At 33.8% G+C, this 16,380-nt stretch overlaps 1 protein-coding gene across 1 annotated transcript in view; it reads left to right on the forward strand.

Moving 5' to 3' along the window:
* Positions 1-16,380, forward strand: part of SNTG1 (syntrophin gamma 1) — a 747,297-nt gene that overhangs the window by 47,300 nt on the left and 683,617 nt on the right. Inside the window, exons 3-6 of the mRNA XM_042782475.1 lie at positions 9,052-9,108; positions 12,293-12,350; positions 13,156-13,199; positions 13,291-13,332. Coding sequence (XP_042638409.1) covers positions 9,052-9,108; positions 12,293-12,350; positions 13,156-13,199; positions 13,291-13,332 — 201 coding nt within the window. The remainder of the gene's footprint in view (positions 1-9,051; positions 9,109-12,292; positions 12,351-13,155; positions 13,200-13,290; positions 13,333-16,380) is intronic.

A 16,380-nucleotide genomic window follows, 5' to 3' on the forward strand; every position in this document is an offset into this window, starting at 1 on the left:
CTTTGTCAAAGATCAGCTGACTATAGGTCAGTGGATCTATTTCTGGGTTCTCAATTCTGTGCTTTTTGTCTATGTATCTATCATTAAACCAATATCATGCAGTTTGGACTACTGTTGCTATATAGTAGGTTTTGAGATCTGACACTGTGAGACTTCTTACTTCATTCTTCTTTTTCAATAATACTTTGCTTATCCAAGGTTTATTTCCTTTCCATATAAAGTTTGTGATTGAGTGTTCCATATCTCTAAAGAATTTTGATGAGATCTGGATTGGGATTGAACTGAATATGTAGATTGATTTGGGTAGAATTGGCATTTTCACAATGTTCAATCTTCCTATCCATGAGCATGGAATGTTCTTCCATTTATGTAGGTATCTTATGGTTTCTTGAAGTAGTTTTTTTATAGTTTTATCGTAGACATCTTTTGTGTCCCTGGTAAGATTTATTCTCAAGTATTTTATTTGTTTGGTAGCTATTGTAAACTGCATTGATTTCCTTATTTCTTTTTCAGCAATCTTTTTTGCTGGTGTAGAAGAATCCAACTGATTTTTGGATGTTGATCTCATATCTGTCCAGGATGCTAAATCTCTCAATTAGTTCCAGTACATTTTTGACTGAGTCTCTTGGGTTTTTTAGATAGAGGATCATATCATCAGCAAACAGGGATAGTCTGACTTCTTTCTTACTAATTTGGATGTCTTTTATTTCCATTTCTTTCCTTATGGCCCAGGCTCGGACTTCCAGTACAATGTTGAATAGAAGTGGTGATAGCGGGCATCGTTGTCTGGTTCCTGTTCTCAAGAGCAATGGTTTCAGTCTCTCTCCATTGAGAATAATGTTGGCTGTTGGTTTTACATAAATGCCCTTTACTGTGTTGAGGAATGTCCCTTCTATTACTATTTTGCTGAGTCTTCATCAGGAATGGGTGTTGGATTTTATCAAATGCCTTTTCTGTATCAATTGATATGATGGTGTGGTTCTTCTCCTTTGTTTTATTTATGTGGTGGATTACATTGATTGTTTTTCTAAAGTTGAACCATCCCTGCATACCTGATATGAACCCCACTTGGTCATAATCAATGATTTTCTTGATGTGTTATTAGAGTCTATTGGCTAGGATTTTGTTGAAGATTTTTGCATCTATATTCATGAGGGATATTGGTCTGTAGCTTTCCTTTTGAGTGCTGTCTTTGCCTGGTTTTGGTATCAAGGTTATGGTTACTTCATAAAATGAGTTAGGGAGATTCCATACTTTTTATGTTTTGGAATAGTTTGAGTAGGATTGGTATCAGTTCTTCTCTGAATGTTTTGTCAAATTCTCCAGTGAAACCATTTGGGCCAGCACTTCTTTTAGTTGGTAATTTTTTGATGACATATTCAATTTCTTCTTTTGTGATGGACCTGTTCAACTTTTCAACATCAATCTGTGTTAGCTTTAGTAAGTGGCGTGTTTCTAGAAATCTGTCCATTTCTTCCAGATTTTCAAATTTGTTGGAGTACAGTTCTTCATAGTATCCCAATATTATCCTTTTTATTTCAGTTGGTTCTGTTGTGATGTCACGCATTTCATTTCTTATTCATGTTATTTGTATTCTCTCTCTCTTTTCCTTTGTTAAATTTGCCAGTGGTTTGTCAATTTTATTGATCTTTTCAAAAAAAAAAACAATTTCTGGTCTTGATGATTTTTTATAGCACTTCTAGTTTCTGTTTCACTGATTTCTGCTCGAATCTTGATTATTTCCTTTCTTCTGGTGACCGTGGGCTTTTCTTGCTGTTCTTTTTCAAATTGTTGGAGATGTTGTTTTAAAGTGATTTTGGTTCTTTCTTTTTTTTTAATGTGTGCATTTATTGCTATAATTTGGCCTCTGATCACTGCTTTTTCTGTGTCCCAAAGATTTTGGTATGTTGTGTTATCATTCTCATTAGATTCAGGGAATTTTTGAATTTCAATTTGTATTCCTTCTCTTACCCAGTCTTTCTCAAGGACGGTGTTGTTCAGTTTCCAGGTGTTTACTCTTTGTCTTTTGATCTTCCTGCTGCTGATTTCTAGTTTGATAGCATTATGATCTGAGAACATACTTTGAAGTGTTTCAATGTTTTTAAATTTATTAAGTCTTGCTTTGTAACCTAACATATTATCTATCCTGGAAAATGTTCCATGTTAACTGGAAAAGAATGTATATGGTGCTGTTGTTGGGTGATGTGCTCTGTAGATGTCTGTAAGGCCAAGTTGATGGATTGTAATGTTTAGCTCTTCTGCATCTTTGTTGAGTTTCTCTCCAGTTGTTCTATCTTTCAATGAAAGTGGTGTATTAAAGTCTCCCACTATAATTGTGGAGTCATCTGTTTGGCTTTTCAACTCTTTTAAAGTCTGATTTATATATTTTGGGGCCCTTTTATTGAGTCCATAGATATTTATTATGCTTATATCTTAATATTCAATTGATCCTTTAATCATTATATAATGTCCTTCCTTGCCTCGTATGGTAGTTTTGTCTTAAAGTCAATTTGTTCAGAAATTAGTGTCACTACTCCTGCTCTCTTACAGTTGCCATTTGCTTGATATATCTTTTTCCAACCTTTGATTTTTCATCTATTTTTGTCTTTATCTCTTAGGTGTGTCTCTTCTAGTCAGCATATTGATGGGTTTTGTTTTCTTATCCAATCTGCAACTCTCCATCTCTTGAGTGGTGCATTTAATCCATTAACATTCAGTCTAATTATTGACACATGAATTTGTTGCCGTCATTTTGTTATGTGTCTTTTAATGGTGTCCCTTGTTTCTTTGTTCCATATTATTTTCTGTGCTGAGCTCATTATGTTTATGAAGCGTGTTATCATTTCCTTTGTTGCTGTTGTTTTAGTATTTGCTGAATATATGTATTTGTCTTCTTTTTCATTTTGATATGAAGGTTTATAATTTTTCTTTGAGGTTACCCTGTGATTTATAATTTCCTTCCCAAGTTTGCAATAGTCCATTCTATCTTGCAACTCTCTTAGCTTCCTTACCATTTAGAAGTTCAATAACTACACAGTCTTTCCCTCTTTTTGTTTGTAGTTGTCCTCGTTTGAAAATTGATGTATCTGGTTCCCTGTGAACAATCTTGTAAGCTTATTTTACTTTGGATATGTCCATAGCTGTGGTTTCTGGGTTATGTTATCTTGTGTATCAACGGTCAGTTGTTATTTGCTATTTTTGGTTTCTGTTCAAAGGACTCCCTTTCACATCTCTTGCTAGGGTGGTCTGGTTTTAACAAATTGCCTTAGTTTCTGTGTATCTGGAAATCTCCTAATTTCACCATCAAATTTGAGGGACAATTTTGCCAGGTATGTAATTCTTGGTTGAAAATTTTTCTCTTTCGAGGTTTTATATATACCATCCCATTGCCTTCTCACTTGCATGGTCTCTGCTGAGAAATCAGAACTTATTCTTACTGACTGTCCTTTGTAGGTAACTTTTTGTTTTTCCTATGCTACTTTCAGGATTCTGTCTTTGTCTGTGGTTTTGGTGAGTTTGATGATGATATGCCTTGGTGGTTTTCTTTTGGGGTTGTTTGACATTCTTTGGAGTTTCTGAATGGATATATTTTCATCTTTCATCATATCAGAGAAGTTCTCCTCCAACAGATCTTGGACAATTTTCTCAGTGATTTTATTTTTCTCTTCCTATTCTGGAATTTCAATGGCATGTAAGTTATTCCTTTTGATGGTATTCCACATGACTCTTAGGTTTTCTTCATATTTATTTTTTATTTTCTGATTGATGCTTTTCCAAAGAAGTATTCAGGTATTTGGCTTCAATCTCATTAATTCTGTCTTCCATTGCATCAGTTTTGTTCCTTTCCCTTTCCAATGTGTTATCTATTTCTGACAATTAAGTACTAATCTTCTGGATTTCTATCTGTTGATTTAGCGTCATTTCTAATTTTTCATTTATTTTGTCATTTTGTTCTTGTATTTTCTTCCAAAATTCTTCTAGGGTTTTTTCTATGTTTCCTTTGGTCTGTCAATCCTTGAAGATACTTAAATGACATTCTTTTGAATTCCTTATCAGAGAGTTCCAATGCTGCTTCTTTCTCAGGGATGTGTTCTGGATCTGTGTCCTGTTGCTTTGTTTCTACCACTTTGTCTTGCTTCTTTTTGTGGACTGAGATGGTGTCTTGTCTCTGAGACATCGTGACATAGAGGTGTTAAGATCTCTGTTAACTGTGAAGAGCAGCCAAGGGTGATTCAGGCTCTTTTTGGTGTTTTTTTATCATTGGCCCATTGGTGGAGTAGGAGGTGGTGGATCTCGGTCAGTAAGTGAAGTTGCAGGAAGGGTGGGTGTAGTGGTGTCTTATGGGGACTGTTCCTGTCTCCCACTCAATTAGACAAAGTTACAATTGAATAACCATCAAAAAACTAAAGGCACATGGACAAAAAAATATACCATGTAATCACACAGAAACAGTAACCAAAAAAAAAGAGAAAAGAGAAAAAGAAGAAGAAAAAAACAAGACAACCTGTAATATCTGGGGATGGGGCAATAAAAGAAAAAAGGTAGAGAAGGAGAATAATGAAGAAAAAAATGGGGAAAATGCAAAAAGCAAAACAAGTAATTGGGTTAACCAAGAGAAAAAAAGGGGGAAAAATTGCAACCATAAACAAGGAAAAGAAAAAGAGCTGAAAACTAGTACCTGGGAGGGGATGAATAAAGAATAATAGTAAAAAAGACAAGTGTATTAATAATAATGGGAACTCTGGTAGCATAGTGCCTAAGGCATTTGACTGCTAACCAGAAAGCTGGTGGTTCAAACCCACTAGACACTCCTCAGAAGGAAGATGGAGCAATCTACTTTCCTAGTGATACTGCCTTGGAAACCCAAGGATGGGTTGCTATGAGTTGGGTCTGACTCAATGGCATATAACAACAACAACAACAATAATAGGAGTTTTAAAACATTCAAAAACAAGCAAACTATAAGCCAGAATAAAGAAAGAGAAATAAATAAAGAAAAAGAATTAAGAAAAAAATCAGGGATATGTAGGGCAGGGCACCCAGGCTATGCCTGAGCACACAGACTGGGATGGACTTCCTTTGGGCTCAGAAAGTGTGTGGGTGTGGGGATGGCCACACCTCTGTTCACCAAGGGGTGTGGGGTATAAGACTAACAAGGGGAATGTCGCACCTTTTCAGTCATCCAGGTCCGGATTGTCCTTGTTGTTACTGGCTAGCAGAACCTGTTCCTAAGCCTGTGGAATCTTGGAGAGCACTGTCTCTTTAAATATCCAAAATGGTCAAGCTGCTTGTAAACATTCAAAATGGCGACGCCTCCAGAGAGCAAAAGTCCACACCTCAGCCTGCCTTTCTCTTCTCTGGTGCTTCACGTTTTATTCCCCAGCCACCAGAGCAGTCCTCTCTGCAGTCCCTGGCTAGCAGGGATGATTGTTAGGTTAATTCTTAGGTCCTACCACCACTCAGCACTCTCCAAGCTGTCTGTGCCATCAGGATCGCTCAGGATCACTGCCAGACCGCCACTCTGTCTCCTTTTTTGGTATTTTCATGCAAATTTTTCTGCTATTTGGGGTTTAATCCACTTCTATATCCTTCCCTTCAAGTCTTAGTGGTCCAGGATTATCTTCTGTGACTGTGTTAATTGGTTTCCTTTTTTTTTTTGTTTTTGTTGGAGAGGGTCTGTGCAGCCTTTCTCCCTATTCCACCATCTTACCAGAAGTCAAAAGCCTCCTTTTTATCAGGGATTTCAAAGATTTTGTATTTTTAAAAACAACTGACTACACTTTGGTTTCCCAAAGGACAATGCCTTGTTACTAGGCAACAGCTTTTATAACAACCCAAAATAAAGAAACAAAAAAAGTAACTCACTGACATCAAGTAGATTCCAACTCATAGCCACCCCCTTTGCATGTCCAAGGAAATAAATCTTCACAGAAGTAGATTGCCCAGTCTTCCTTAAGATGTGTTAACTCAATGCAATTGTAGATCAACTTCCAGGTATTCTCTGACTTTTGAGACTAAGGAGAGAAACAATTCATTAACAATATCTATTTTTATTGATCTTATATTTTGGGACAAGGAAGAAAGAATGATATGGAGAGATGTAGAGAGGGAAGAGTATTGCTCATTCAGACATATAAACTATTGGCAGAATACAGGGAAGTATAACTGAGAATTTGCCTTTTTCAAGTTCCCTTTTGCCTTCAGTGGCCAATTTAAACACTAGGGTTTAAAATAATAAGTGATTTGTCTTGTCTGTCTCTCCTATGTTTCTAACGATGCAATAGCATAGAGGTGCTAAGCTGAGGTTTTCATGTGCATATACCTGTGGCTGTGTGTTTACAATAAATAAATAAATCATATTCCTGAGATTTTCAACAGTTTTTGCTGACATTTTGTCTGTCCAGACTCTTCTCTGCATAATTTTTTATTTGATTTACAATATGTTCTAAATATTCCTGTTATTCTCCATCAAAGATTGGGAACAGACTGGTGTGTGTGTGTGTGTGTGTGTGTGTGTGTATGACTCACAGCAAACCCCATTGGGTCTTTACAGAAGTAGATTGTTGCCAGGTCTTCCTTCTGCAGAGTGGCTGGTGGATTTGAACCACCAATATTCTGGTTAGCAGTCAAATGCCTTAGCCACTGTTACCACCAGAGCTCCTTGCAGACTGGTACAGAATGCTTAAAAGGCATTTGAGAACCGAAATGGGCTTGTGGCTCCTCTCAAGCACACCCTAAACTATTGAAATAAACTCACTGAACTGGTTGCCCTCCTGACTAATGATTGTTATTTAAGAAGTTCTGGGATATTTAAGTGATGGCATTTCTAATTAAAATGCATTTTCTCCAACAGATTGAAATCTTTGAGACAGCTGATGTGGGTTGACTGAGATGAAAGCATTACTGGTTTTGATGCTATTTTAAGGAATAATTTATTCATTCCTTAAAGAAAAGGAACAAAGGGAATGGTTCCTGCCATTCAATAATGTTAGTTTATCTCCAAAAGCAGTTTTTTGAAGATATTTACCTGTCTGTTTTATAAGACTAAAGATTATCCTTTAATTTATCTGTCCTTGAATCATCATTTTCCAATATTTGAGTTACTCTATGGTATAAGTATTTACATGTAAGATAGATAAAAATTAAATTTTTAATATTGTGTAAGAGGAAAGGAAGCCTACTGGCACAGTGGTTAAGTGCTTGGGTGTTAACCCAAAAGTAGGGATTTCAATTCACCAGAACCTGGGTGATGTGACAGTCTGCTCCTAGAAGATTTCAGCCTTGGAAACACTAGAGCAGTTCTACTCTGCTCTGTACAGTTGTATGAATCAGAATCAACTTGACTAGATGGCAATGGGTTTGGATTTTTTGGTTATTGTAAAATAATTCCTATCTGTAATCACAGATTGTGTGTGCATGTGTGTACATGCTTTAATATCCATTAAGTTTCTGTTGTTTGCCAGGGCCCTTCACAGATATTAATTCTCAGAACAAAGCTGTTTTATTTATTTATTAGCATGATTTTAAAGCCTTGAAAACAGACACTGAGAGGGCTTGTGTAATTTGGCAAATATGTTGTGGATATTTGAGTTATTGGTAGATTTCTGACTTTAATCCTGATATTCTTTGAAATGTAACCTTAAATTAATGAATTATTTGATGGGTAGTAATCAAAGATTACTTAATTTAACATATTTATACTGTCCTGTACATTTGTTACTTTTCAATTAAAGGTTTTTTTCCAATAAATATTTTGTTTATTTTACATTAATGTTTGCATATTTATAATGCATGTACTTACCTTCTTGTTTTGCTTTTGTATATACTGGTACATTTACATGCATAAGATTTATTGTGTTAATTCTAAAACACTGCACACTCTCATACTTGTGGCTACATCAGTGGGGAATGACATAACATCAAGTTTATAAATAAAAAAGTTGAGATTGTAGCACTTTAATAAGAATATTTTGCTTTATATTTTAATTTGCTTTGTATAAATTATAATATACATAGAAACTTATTGTATAAATATAATATTAATGTTGTTTTGAAAACACAATTTGATGCAAATTATGAGTAAAATTAGTGTTTTAAAAATAATTAAAATTACTTAGAAGGTTGGTGAACTGAAGAATATTTATGTTATTTAGTTGAACTAATTTATGTTACCTCAGTTGAACTAATTTATGTTACCTCAGTTGAACTAATTTATGTTATCTCAGTTGAACTAATGGATTTTTAATAAATATATTCCAATCTCCAACCAAGAAGGCTTATTTTTTTAAAATGCAAGGTAACTCAAATAATATATCTTTCCTTTGGTATGGCTGTGTAGTGCTTTAAGGATTATTGTGTTTTTATTTATGTAAACTAAATATTTGATAAAATGAAGGAGCTTGAAATCCTGTCAAAATGGTGAGTTTTTAGCTTATCTTAGCCTAATTACCAAGAGACATCAGAAGTAAAAGTTGTAATCCCTTTTTGTTTTTCTGTGTAAATAATGTTATTGTTTCACACAGTTCCAATTTCAATTTTGCCATATACTTGAAATATTTATACACTGAGATATCACTACCTCACATCTCAGCTATCCAGTCTCCCCACAAGCAATATGATTTTGTAGTGGTGGAGAAAAGACCTCCTTTGATGAAGACACTATTTAACACTGACATGAATTGCTTTTATGGTACCCAAAGTGAGTAATTTCTTAGACAACAAGAATGTATAATGTGAAAATGTGAAGAGATGTACATGTTAAGATTTTGAAATATTAAGATTTTGAAATATGTCCAAAAATGAGTAAAGAAGAATTTAATTTTTCTGAGTTTAGAAATTTAATAATATGTACTCTCTTCTATTTTGACAAATAAATCATTCACCTTCGATTACAAAATTATAACATACTCCAATTATTGGAATTTTTGGAGCCTCTATCATGTCTCAAAATATTTGTTTTAAAAGAGCAAAAAACAAAACCTAGAAAAAGAAAATGAGATGTAAGTATAATATTGGGAGAAACTAACCACTTTTAAAAACCTTGTCTTTCAGGAGAGAACAGTGACCATTAGAAGACAAACTGTAGGAGGATTTGGACTAAGCATAAAGGTAGCCTGGTTTTCCAGTATCATTATGAAGGTCATACTGTCACACTGCATTTTATGTACTTTATTTTTGCTGATTAATAATGAGATCAGAATGGCTGTAGCAAATCTCTTAGTATTCAGTCTGAGATGTAAATTAGAAAAGGTCTCACAGAAGCTTGGCACCCTTAAGCACATCACTCAAGAATTTTTAAAAATATATTTGGGACTTTTATCTAACCAGGCATCACATACAACTCATTCATTTTCTTCATGTGGTTTCATTTGAAATATTAAGTGTTGTATTATACTATGTATAGCTTCTCTAATCAATCAGAGTAGGAAAAGTTAACCTGATACCGGATGCTTGTTGTTGTTGTTGTTTGCCATCGAGTCAGCCCCGACTCATAGCGACCCCTCCTTGGGTTTCCGAGGCAGTATCATTATGGAAGTAGGATCGCCCAACCTTCCTTCCGAGGAGTGGCTGGTGGGTTTGAACCGCCAGCCTTCTGGTGAGCAGTCAAGTGCCTTAGGCACTATGCTACCAGAGCTCCCAGCATGAACAATTTTAATAAAGATAAGAAATTGTAATAATTAAAGTACTAGTGTTGTATTCCTCTTTTTCTTTTGTTTCATATTCATTTTCTTTAAGAAATCAGTAGAATTTCATGTTGTAACAAAAGCATATGTTGTTGTTGTTGTTATGTGTCATCGAGTCAGCCCCAACACATAGCATCCCCTCCCTGGGTTTCCGAGGCAGTATCACGATGGAAGTAGATTGTCCAACCTTCCTTCCAAGGAGTGGCTGGTAGGTTTGAACTACTAGCCTTCTGGTTAACAGTCAAGTGCCTTAGGCACTATGCTACCAGAGCTCCTATAAGATAGACTAAAATCATATTTATTTCAATGACCGTATCTATTCATTTCCATTCACATATATATCTTAAGTGGCTCTTATCTCTATATATTGTTGACTATTAAACATGTACAACATCTGCAATTTAATCATCCTAGAAATAAAACAGAAGTTTAAAAAGGATGGAAATTATTATAAATAATTATAAGATTTCAGCCAATAAATTGAAATACTCTTTAGAAATGTACATCTATGCAAAGATAAATAAAAGACCCACATAAGACCCTTTTCTATAATACTGCTTATCATAATGACTTCTGCAACATTGGCTGCAATATGGGGAAGATGAGGAGTCATAGAGCTCACTAAGGTACCAAAGGCAGGAAAGGTTCCAGGAGCTAAGATTTGTCAGGAGTAGACAAGTTAGCTTCAAATTCTAGCACCACATGTTAGAATATTTTGTATTTTTTTTCTGGCTGAAAACAAAACAAAACATTCTCTTACCCATTTGGCCCTAACCCCAGTGCCATTGAGTCAATTCTGACATTCCAACTCATAATGACCCTATAGGACAGAGTAGAACTGCTCCACAGGGTTTCCAAGACTGTAAATCTTAAGGGAAGCAGTCTATCTCATCTTTCTCCCAAGGAGTCTATTGGGTTCAAACTGCCGAACTTTGGGTTAGCAGACAGAAGCTTTAACCACTATGCCATCAGTCTACCAAAAGCAATTCAATGCCTTCATTGTAATTTAGGATGAGGGAAGTAGAAAAAGAATAAATAATAGATGTAATGAATGAGTAAATATTATACTCTGATAGAAGCTGATAATTATGAGAAGAGAATAGAACAGAGTACAGGAGATTGGAAATTTGGATTCTTAGCTACTAAGAATCTTAGAATGGATTAGTCTTAATCTTATTTACCACATAAATTTTACTCATAAATCTTGATAGAATATGGTAATATCCTCCTTTGATTTAATGTTTGTTACATTCTAAATAAGCATTTTCTATCCATTGTGTCTCTTACTCATTATTTCCACTGTCACAAATTATGGTCACATTTATCCATGAGAGACCATCTTAAAGAGAATCAATAATTTTTTAGAGGGTATGTAAACTAAAGGATAGAGCCAGAATTACAAGTTATTGTAGGCTTTGGTAGAGATTATCTTCACAGGGTTTGTGAGAGATAGATAGTTAAATATTGGTTGGTGGGAGATAATGAAAAAAGGGGAGGTGAGCAGTAGTTTCAAATTTCAACTTGGGTAGAAGTTTTTGACATTGAATTTACTATGTTACTTCTTAATATTAGAGAAGCAAAAAACACTCTGATTGTCAAGAAAATGTGGATTATCTGTATTTTTTGTAGCATTCTCTATCTTATATTTGTGTTAATTGGCCACTCAGTATTAAATATTTGTAATAACCAGCAAAATGACTTTTCTAAAACAACTTTTTGTCCTGGAGGCGTGGAAGCATAGAATCTAATTCATCTATTCCACCCTCATGTATTAAAATACTACTGTTTCTTTTCTATGTAATATCTTATTCTTTAACAAACTTATTTTTAAATATTGTTTTCAGTATGTTTTATAATAATATAGAAATATTATTTAATACTAATGTAGAAATATTTAATACTAATATAGAAATATTATTTTTATTTAGTTATGTCAAGGATTCTTCTCTACCTAAGTTTTTTAGTTTACTTAAAATTATATATATATAATTTGATCAATGAGACTGAAACATTTCTGCAATATTCTAATTAGTTTATTCTATTATGTTCATTGCTTAGGATGTGTTAACACACAAAGAGGAAACTAATACTAAATAAGGGAATGCAGATGAGTTCCTCCCCCCATAAAACCCACAATCTGATTGCATTCACTCCTTTGTGCAAGTCAAGATCTCCCCCAGGTACTTTATATCCTAAGAGGATATAAGTTCACCTTGCACTTTTGAATGTGCTAAACTCACCATCACAGAATAAATTAGCCAGATAGTGGCAATGCATAATCATAACTTGGAATTTTAAATAAAAATTTCTAGAAAGGGTAACATTGCTACACACTGAAGAGAATGCCATTTAAAAATCATTACTAATATTTTTTAAATGAAAAATTTTGAAGTAAACATTTATTAATTATTGAATGTCACAGTGAAATTTTAGACAGGAAATAAATTTCAAGGCAACACTATCTCCTTAGTAAAGAAATTTCACAGGTTATTTAAATGGTGTTTTGTGTTCAGTTAACATGATATTCATAATCTGCAGAGTTTCTTGGCTAAAAGTTATATACTTTTCATTAAAACAATACAATATACACTTTTTTTAAATCTTTCCAGGGAGGAGCAGAACATAACATTCCTGTTGTTGTTTCAAAAATCTCCAAGGAACAAAGAGGTAAAATATTTAGAGAATTACTTAGTAGGACTATTTCATAAAACATATTTCTTGAAGACTTAGATGATTATTAAGAAGTATAAACTACCGTGTAATCAGGCCCAAGTCTGACTTTAGAGTCTCTGCTCTTTATCATACCATGGAAAGCTTCCTGCTGACAAGAAAGTAAGCATCAAACAGAAAACAAAGGCTGTGACCTTGTATGGCAAAAGAGGGGCTGGATAACAATCCAGTTATTCCATTAAACAAACAATGAACTTAATGACACAAGTCTCCTCCAATACAACAATTACAAGTTTTCCTTTTCAGTTCTCTACATTTTAACTCAGTCCTTTATATGAAATTTGACCTAGGAAAAGCAATGAAGATACAAAGCAACTGTTACATTGATTAAAAGCAGCAATGTGATCCAATGTTTAAAATTAAATTTAGAGCTGAATCCACAGATGATGGATTGAACATTTAGGTATCAAACTTCAAGCGAGGTCTTCTCAGAATTTTAAAAGCATTAAGTTAATGACTCCTCCATTTGCAATAGTGTCCAAATTTTAGCAACTGCAAGCTCTGAAGATGTAGAACTGAATAGATATAATCTATGCATGAATTTCAAAATTTGAAGTGGATTGAGTTATATGATCATATTTTAATGTCCATTCCTGGTGGAACTTCTGGAATGCTAACCACCAAACAAAAATATTTAAATTTTCTTACTTTTTGTCTGTTTTACTTTTATTTGATTAAAAAATGTATCTGTGTGTGGGGGAAAAAAAATTATGTATAATCAACTGCCCTTTTTCATTCATAGCGGAACTTTCAGGATTACTCTTTATTGGGGATGCAATTCTACAGGTATACATTTATCATTATTTTCTGTATGCAGCCAAATTTAAACTCCATTTCCAATATACCATCTGAAATTATGCTTTCCTTTTCATGGCAGATAAATGGAATTAATGTGAGAAAATGCAGACATGAAGAAGTGGTAAGTTTCGTTGACTTTTTCTTAATGCCATAATTTTCTCCATATGAAAATAAGGGTATATTGCATTGCTGAATTTTATTTTATTTTTTTCCATGGGTGAGATAAAACATTGTTGTACTGTGCTCTGACTATCCTATTTTCAAATGAACCTAATTGATTTATTTTATTAGAAACAAATCCGGGAGTACTATTCAAGAAAAAACAAAATTCAAACAAATACGGATAGTAATTTATTATGGTTTTCTATTAACTACTACCAATTACTGTCCACAAGTATGTCTCTAGGTGCAGTGGATCTCTAAATATTTGCAAATGTTTCAAAGCTTATACACAATATAACTTATGTCTGTGTGATCTCATACAGTTGTAGAGACAAATGCAAGAGCATATCAAGAATATCCATGTGTGGTAAGTGTATGAGAGGAGAGGGAGAGAGATAGATTTAAAGGAGCTTCATGTTGAGACAGGATAGCTTAGCACTAGGAAAAATGTTCATCAGTTTTTACTGGGGTAATATTTTTGGATGTTTGTAAGTATATGAATGCAGATTCTGAGGCCTTACCTCAGATATTCCAAGTCAGTTAGTTTTAGGTGGGCCCAAGAATCTGGATGCCAGTGACCAGCACAGTAATTCCATAGAAAATGACTTCTCAACCACACTGAAGCAAGCTGCAGGTTCAGGAGTTGAGAATATTAAAATGACGTGAATAATAACACCGAAAGAAATGATGCAGTGTTGGGTAAAATTATCTGCCAGTGCTGATTGCATAATATTTGTGAGACACTCACTGAATTTCTGTATCAGTCCTCACAGGAAGGAGAAATTTAATTTAAGTTTATTCTTAAGGAAATCAAATGAATAACCTTTTAAGGCTCCTGGTTCTTAAGGCTTTGATTTATTTGATTTCGGCGTATTGCCCCCCAGCAGCCTCTGTGAAATGCCATTTGAGAAAAACTCCTTTGACATATTTACATGGGATTAATATGCAATTACCAACCTCAGTGAGACAACTTCCAGCATCTGTGAGAAGCTCCAGTTTCACAAGTATTGATATCAAAGAAGATTCTCCATTATGAGCACTTAGAATAATTGAACTTTGTTAGTATTCAGCACATGTCTTACTCTTCTCAAAATCTTATTTAAGATCATCATATGTACACTGTGGTGATCATTGTGCAAAATATAACTATTTCAAGTTTTCTTTAAATATGTAGAAAAATGTAGTATTTTAGAACAGATTTTGACACAATCGAAAGATAACAGCATACTTACAGCACTCTGCTGTCAAGCTTCGTATCTAAATTCTAAATATAGCACTTTAACCAAAGATAGTTTTAACTTCAGTCTTTTTTCAAAAGCACAAACTAATTTGAAACTCATTATCCAGGGAGTATATAAAAAGAGTGTATTCTTTTTTATAGCCACATGCTGTCAGATGGAATTGGGTTTGCAATTTGCTCTTCACGGGAAGGCAGCAAACTGCAATGCACCTTTGATGAAGCAGGTTCATGTGGCCACAAATTAGAACAACGCACCATTAATGCCACTTCTTATGGTGCTCATTCTATTTCAAATAAAATAAGTTTGAAATTGTATTGCAAATTATATATGGTCCTTCACAACAAACTTGGTTTTTTTAAAGTTTTAACCGTATCAGCTTTGAAATATTGATACCAATATTCTTGTTATTTTCAATCTTTCACTTTCCAAAAGTGATTAGATTCTTTTGTCCTCACTGATTATTATTTTTGAAGCAAATAGATTTACACTTCAAAAAGACTAAGCTATCAATTAAATACATAAGAAAGAACTTATCTATAAAGAAAAGACAAAACAGGATCAGAGGATGAAAATTATAATGAAGTAGTATCCTGATATATCACATTCTGTTTTCCAAGTCAATGATTAATATAGACTTCTGCATTAAAAAAACAACTTGGACAGATGTAACAACATTGCTTTTGTTCATGTAACTTTTTTTTTTTTTTTTTACCTACTCTATTCACGGACATTTTTAACAATACTGCATTCTTTCTCTAGTTTCCCACAGAGGAGAGATGGATAGATGTTTTCGGAGATTTCTATCTAAAAAAAATATATATATATTTTTGGTTTATGTTTTGAGATTTATTGGTCTCAGCAACAAGGTTCAATATATTTTGTTTTTATGGTCTTACTGATAGGAAAGAAAATGATACAAAATGTAAATAATTATTGCTCTGATTATGAATTGCAAATTTGAAACAAACTCTCAAATAACTTTATAATTATTAAAAGATAGGAATTATTAGGTAAATTGTGTGAGTTAAAATGGCACATCTATACAATGAAAACAAATTAGTTTTATTTTGATAAAAAATGATGGAAAATGCTGATGATTTGTTAGGATATGAGCTCTGGTAGCATAGTGCCTAAGGCAATTGACTGCTCACCAGAAGGCTGGCGGTTAAAACCCACCAGCCACTCCTTGGAAGGAAGGTTGGGCAATCCTACTTCCATAATGATACTGCCTCGGAAACCCAAGGAGGGGTCGCTATGAGTCGGGGCTGACTCCACGGCAAACAACAACAACAACAACAAATGAAAAATTTCCACTAGCACAAAAATAATATTTTCTTTTTTATCTTAAATGAATCAGAGTTATACCATAACATCTAAGAATAAGGCATTCATTTCTGTAAAGCCTAAGAGGTTTTATGAGTTATTAAGGAAGATATTTAGGATATGATTTTGGCAGACAAAGCAATTCAGATCTTGGAAAAAAAAATCTAAATGTCACTGAATTACAAATCATGTTTTAACTAATTGTTACAAATTGCACTCTTTACAATTTGGAAGTAGATTTTTGACCTCCAACTGATTGATATATTCCTCAAAAATATTAATTATACTAGACTCTTTTTCTTTGTAAAAACTACCTCTAAGGAAAATCATATATGAAATAATTTAACTTTTAATATTTCCCAACAAGTTGAGAAATGTTAAGTGCAGGGACAAAATGATCAGAAATATTGTAATATTGCTTATGCTATCTCTGATTAAATAAA

Source organism: Orycteropus afer, unplaced genomic scaffold, assembly GCF_000298275.1.
Source record: "Orycteropus afer afer isolate SDZICR_OR568_19922 unplaced genomic scaffold, OryAfe1.0 scaffold00333, whole genome shotgun sequence".
Taxonomy (NCBI): Eukaryota; Metazoa; Chordata; class Mammalia; order Tubulidentata; family Orycteropodidae; genus Orycteropus; species Orycteropus afer.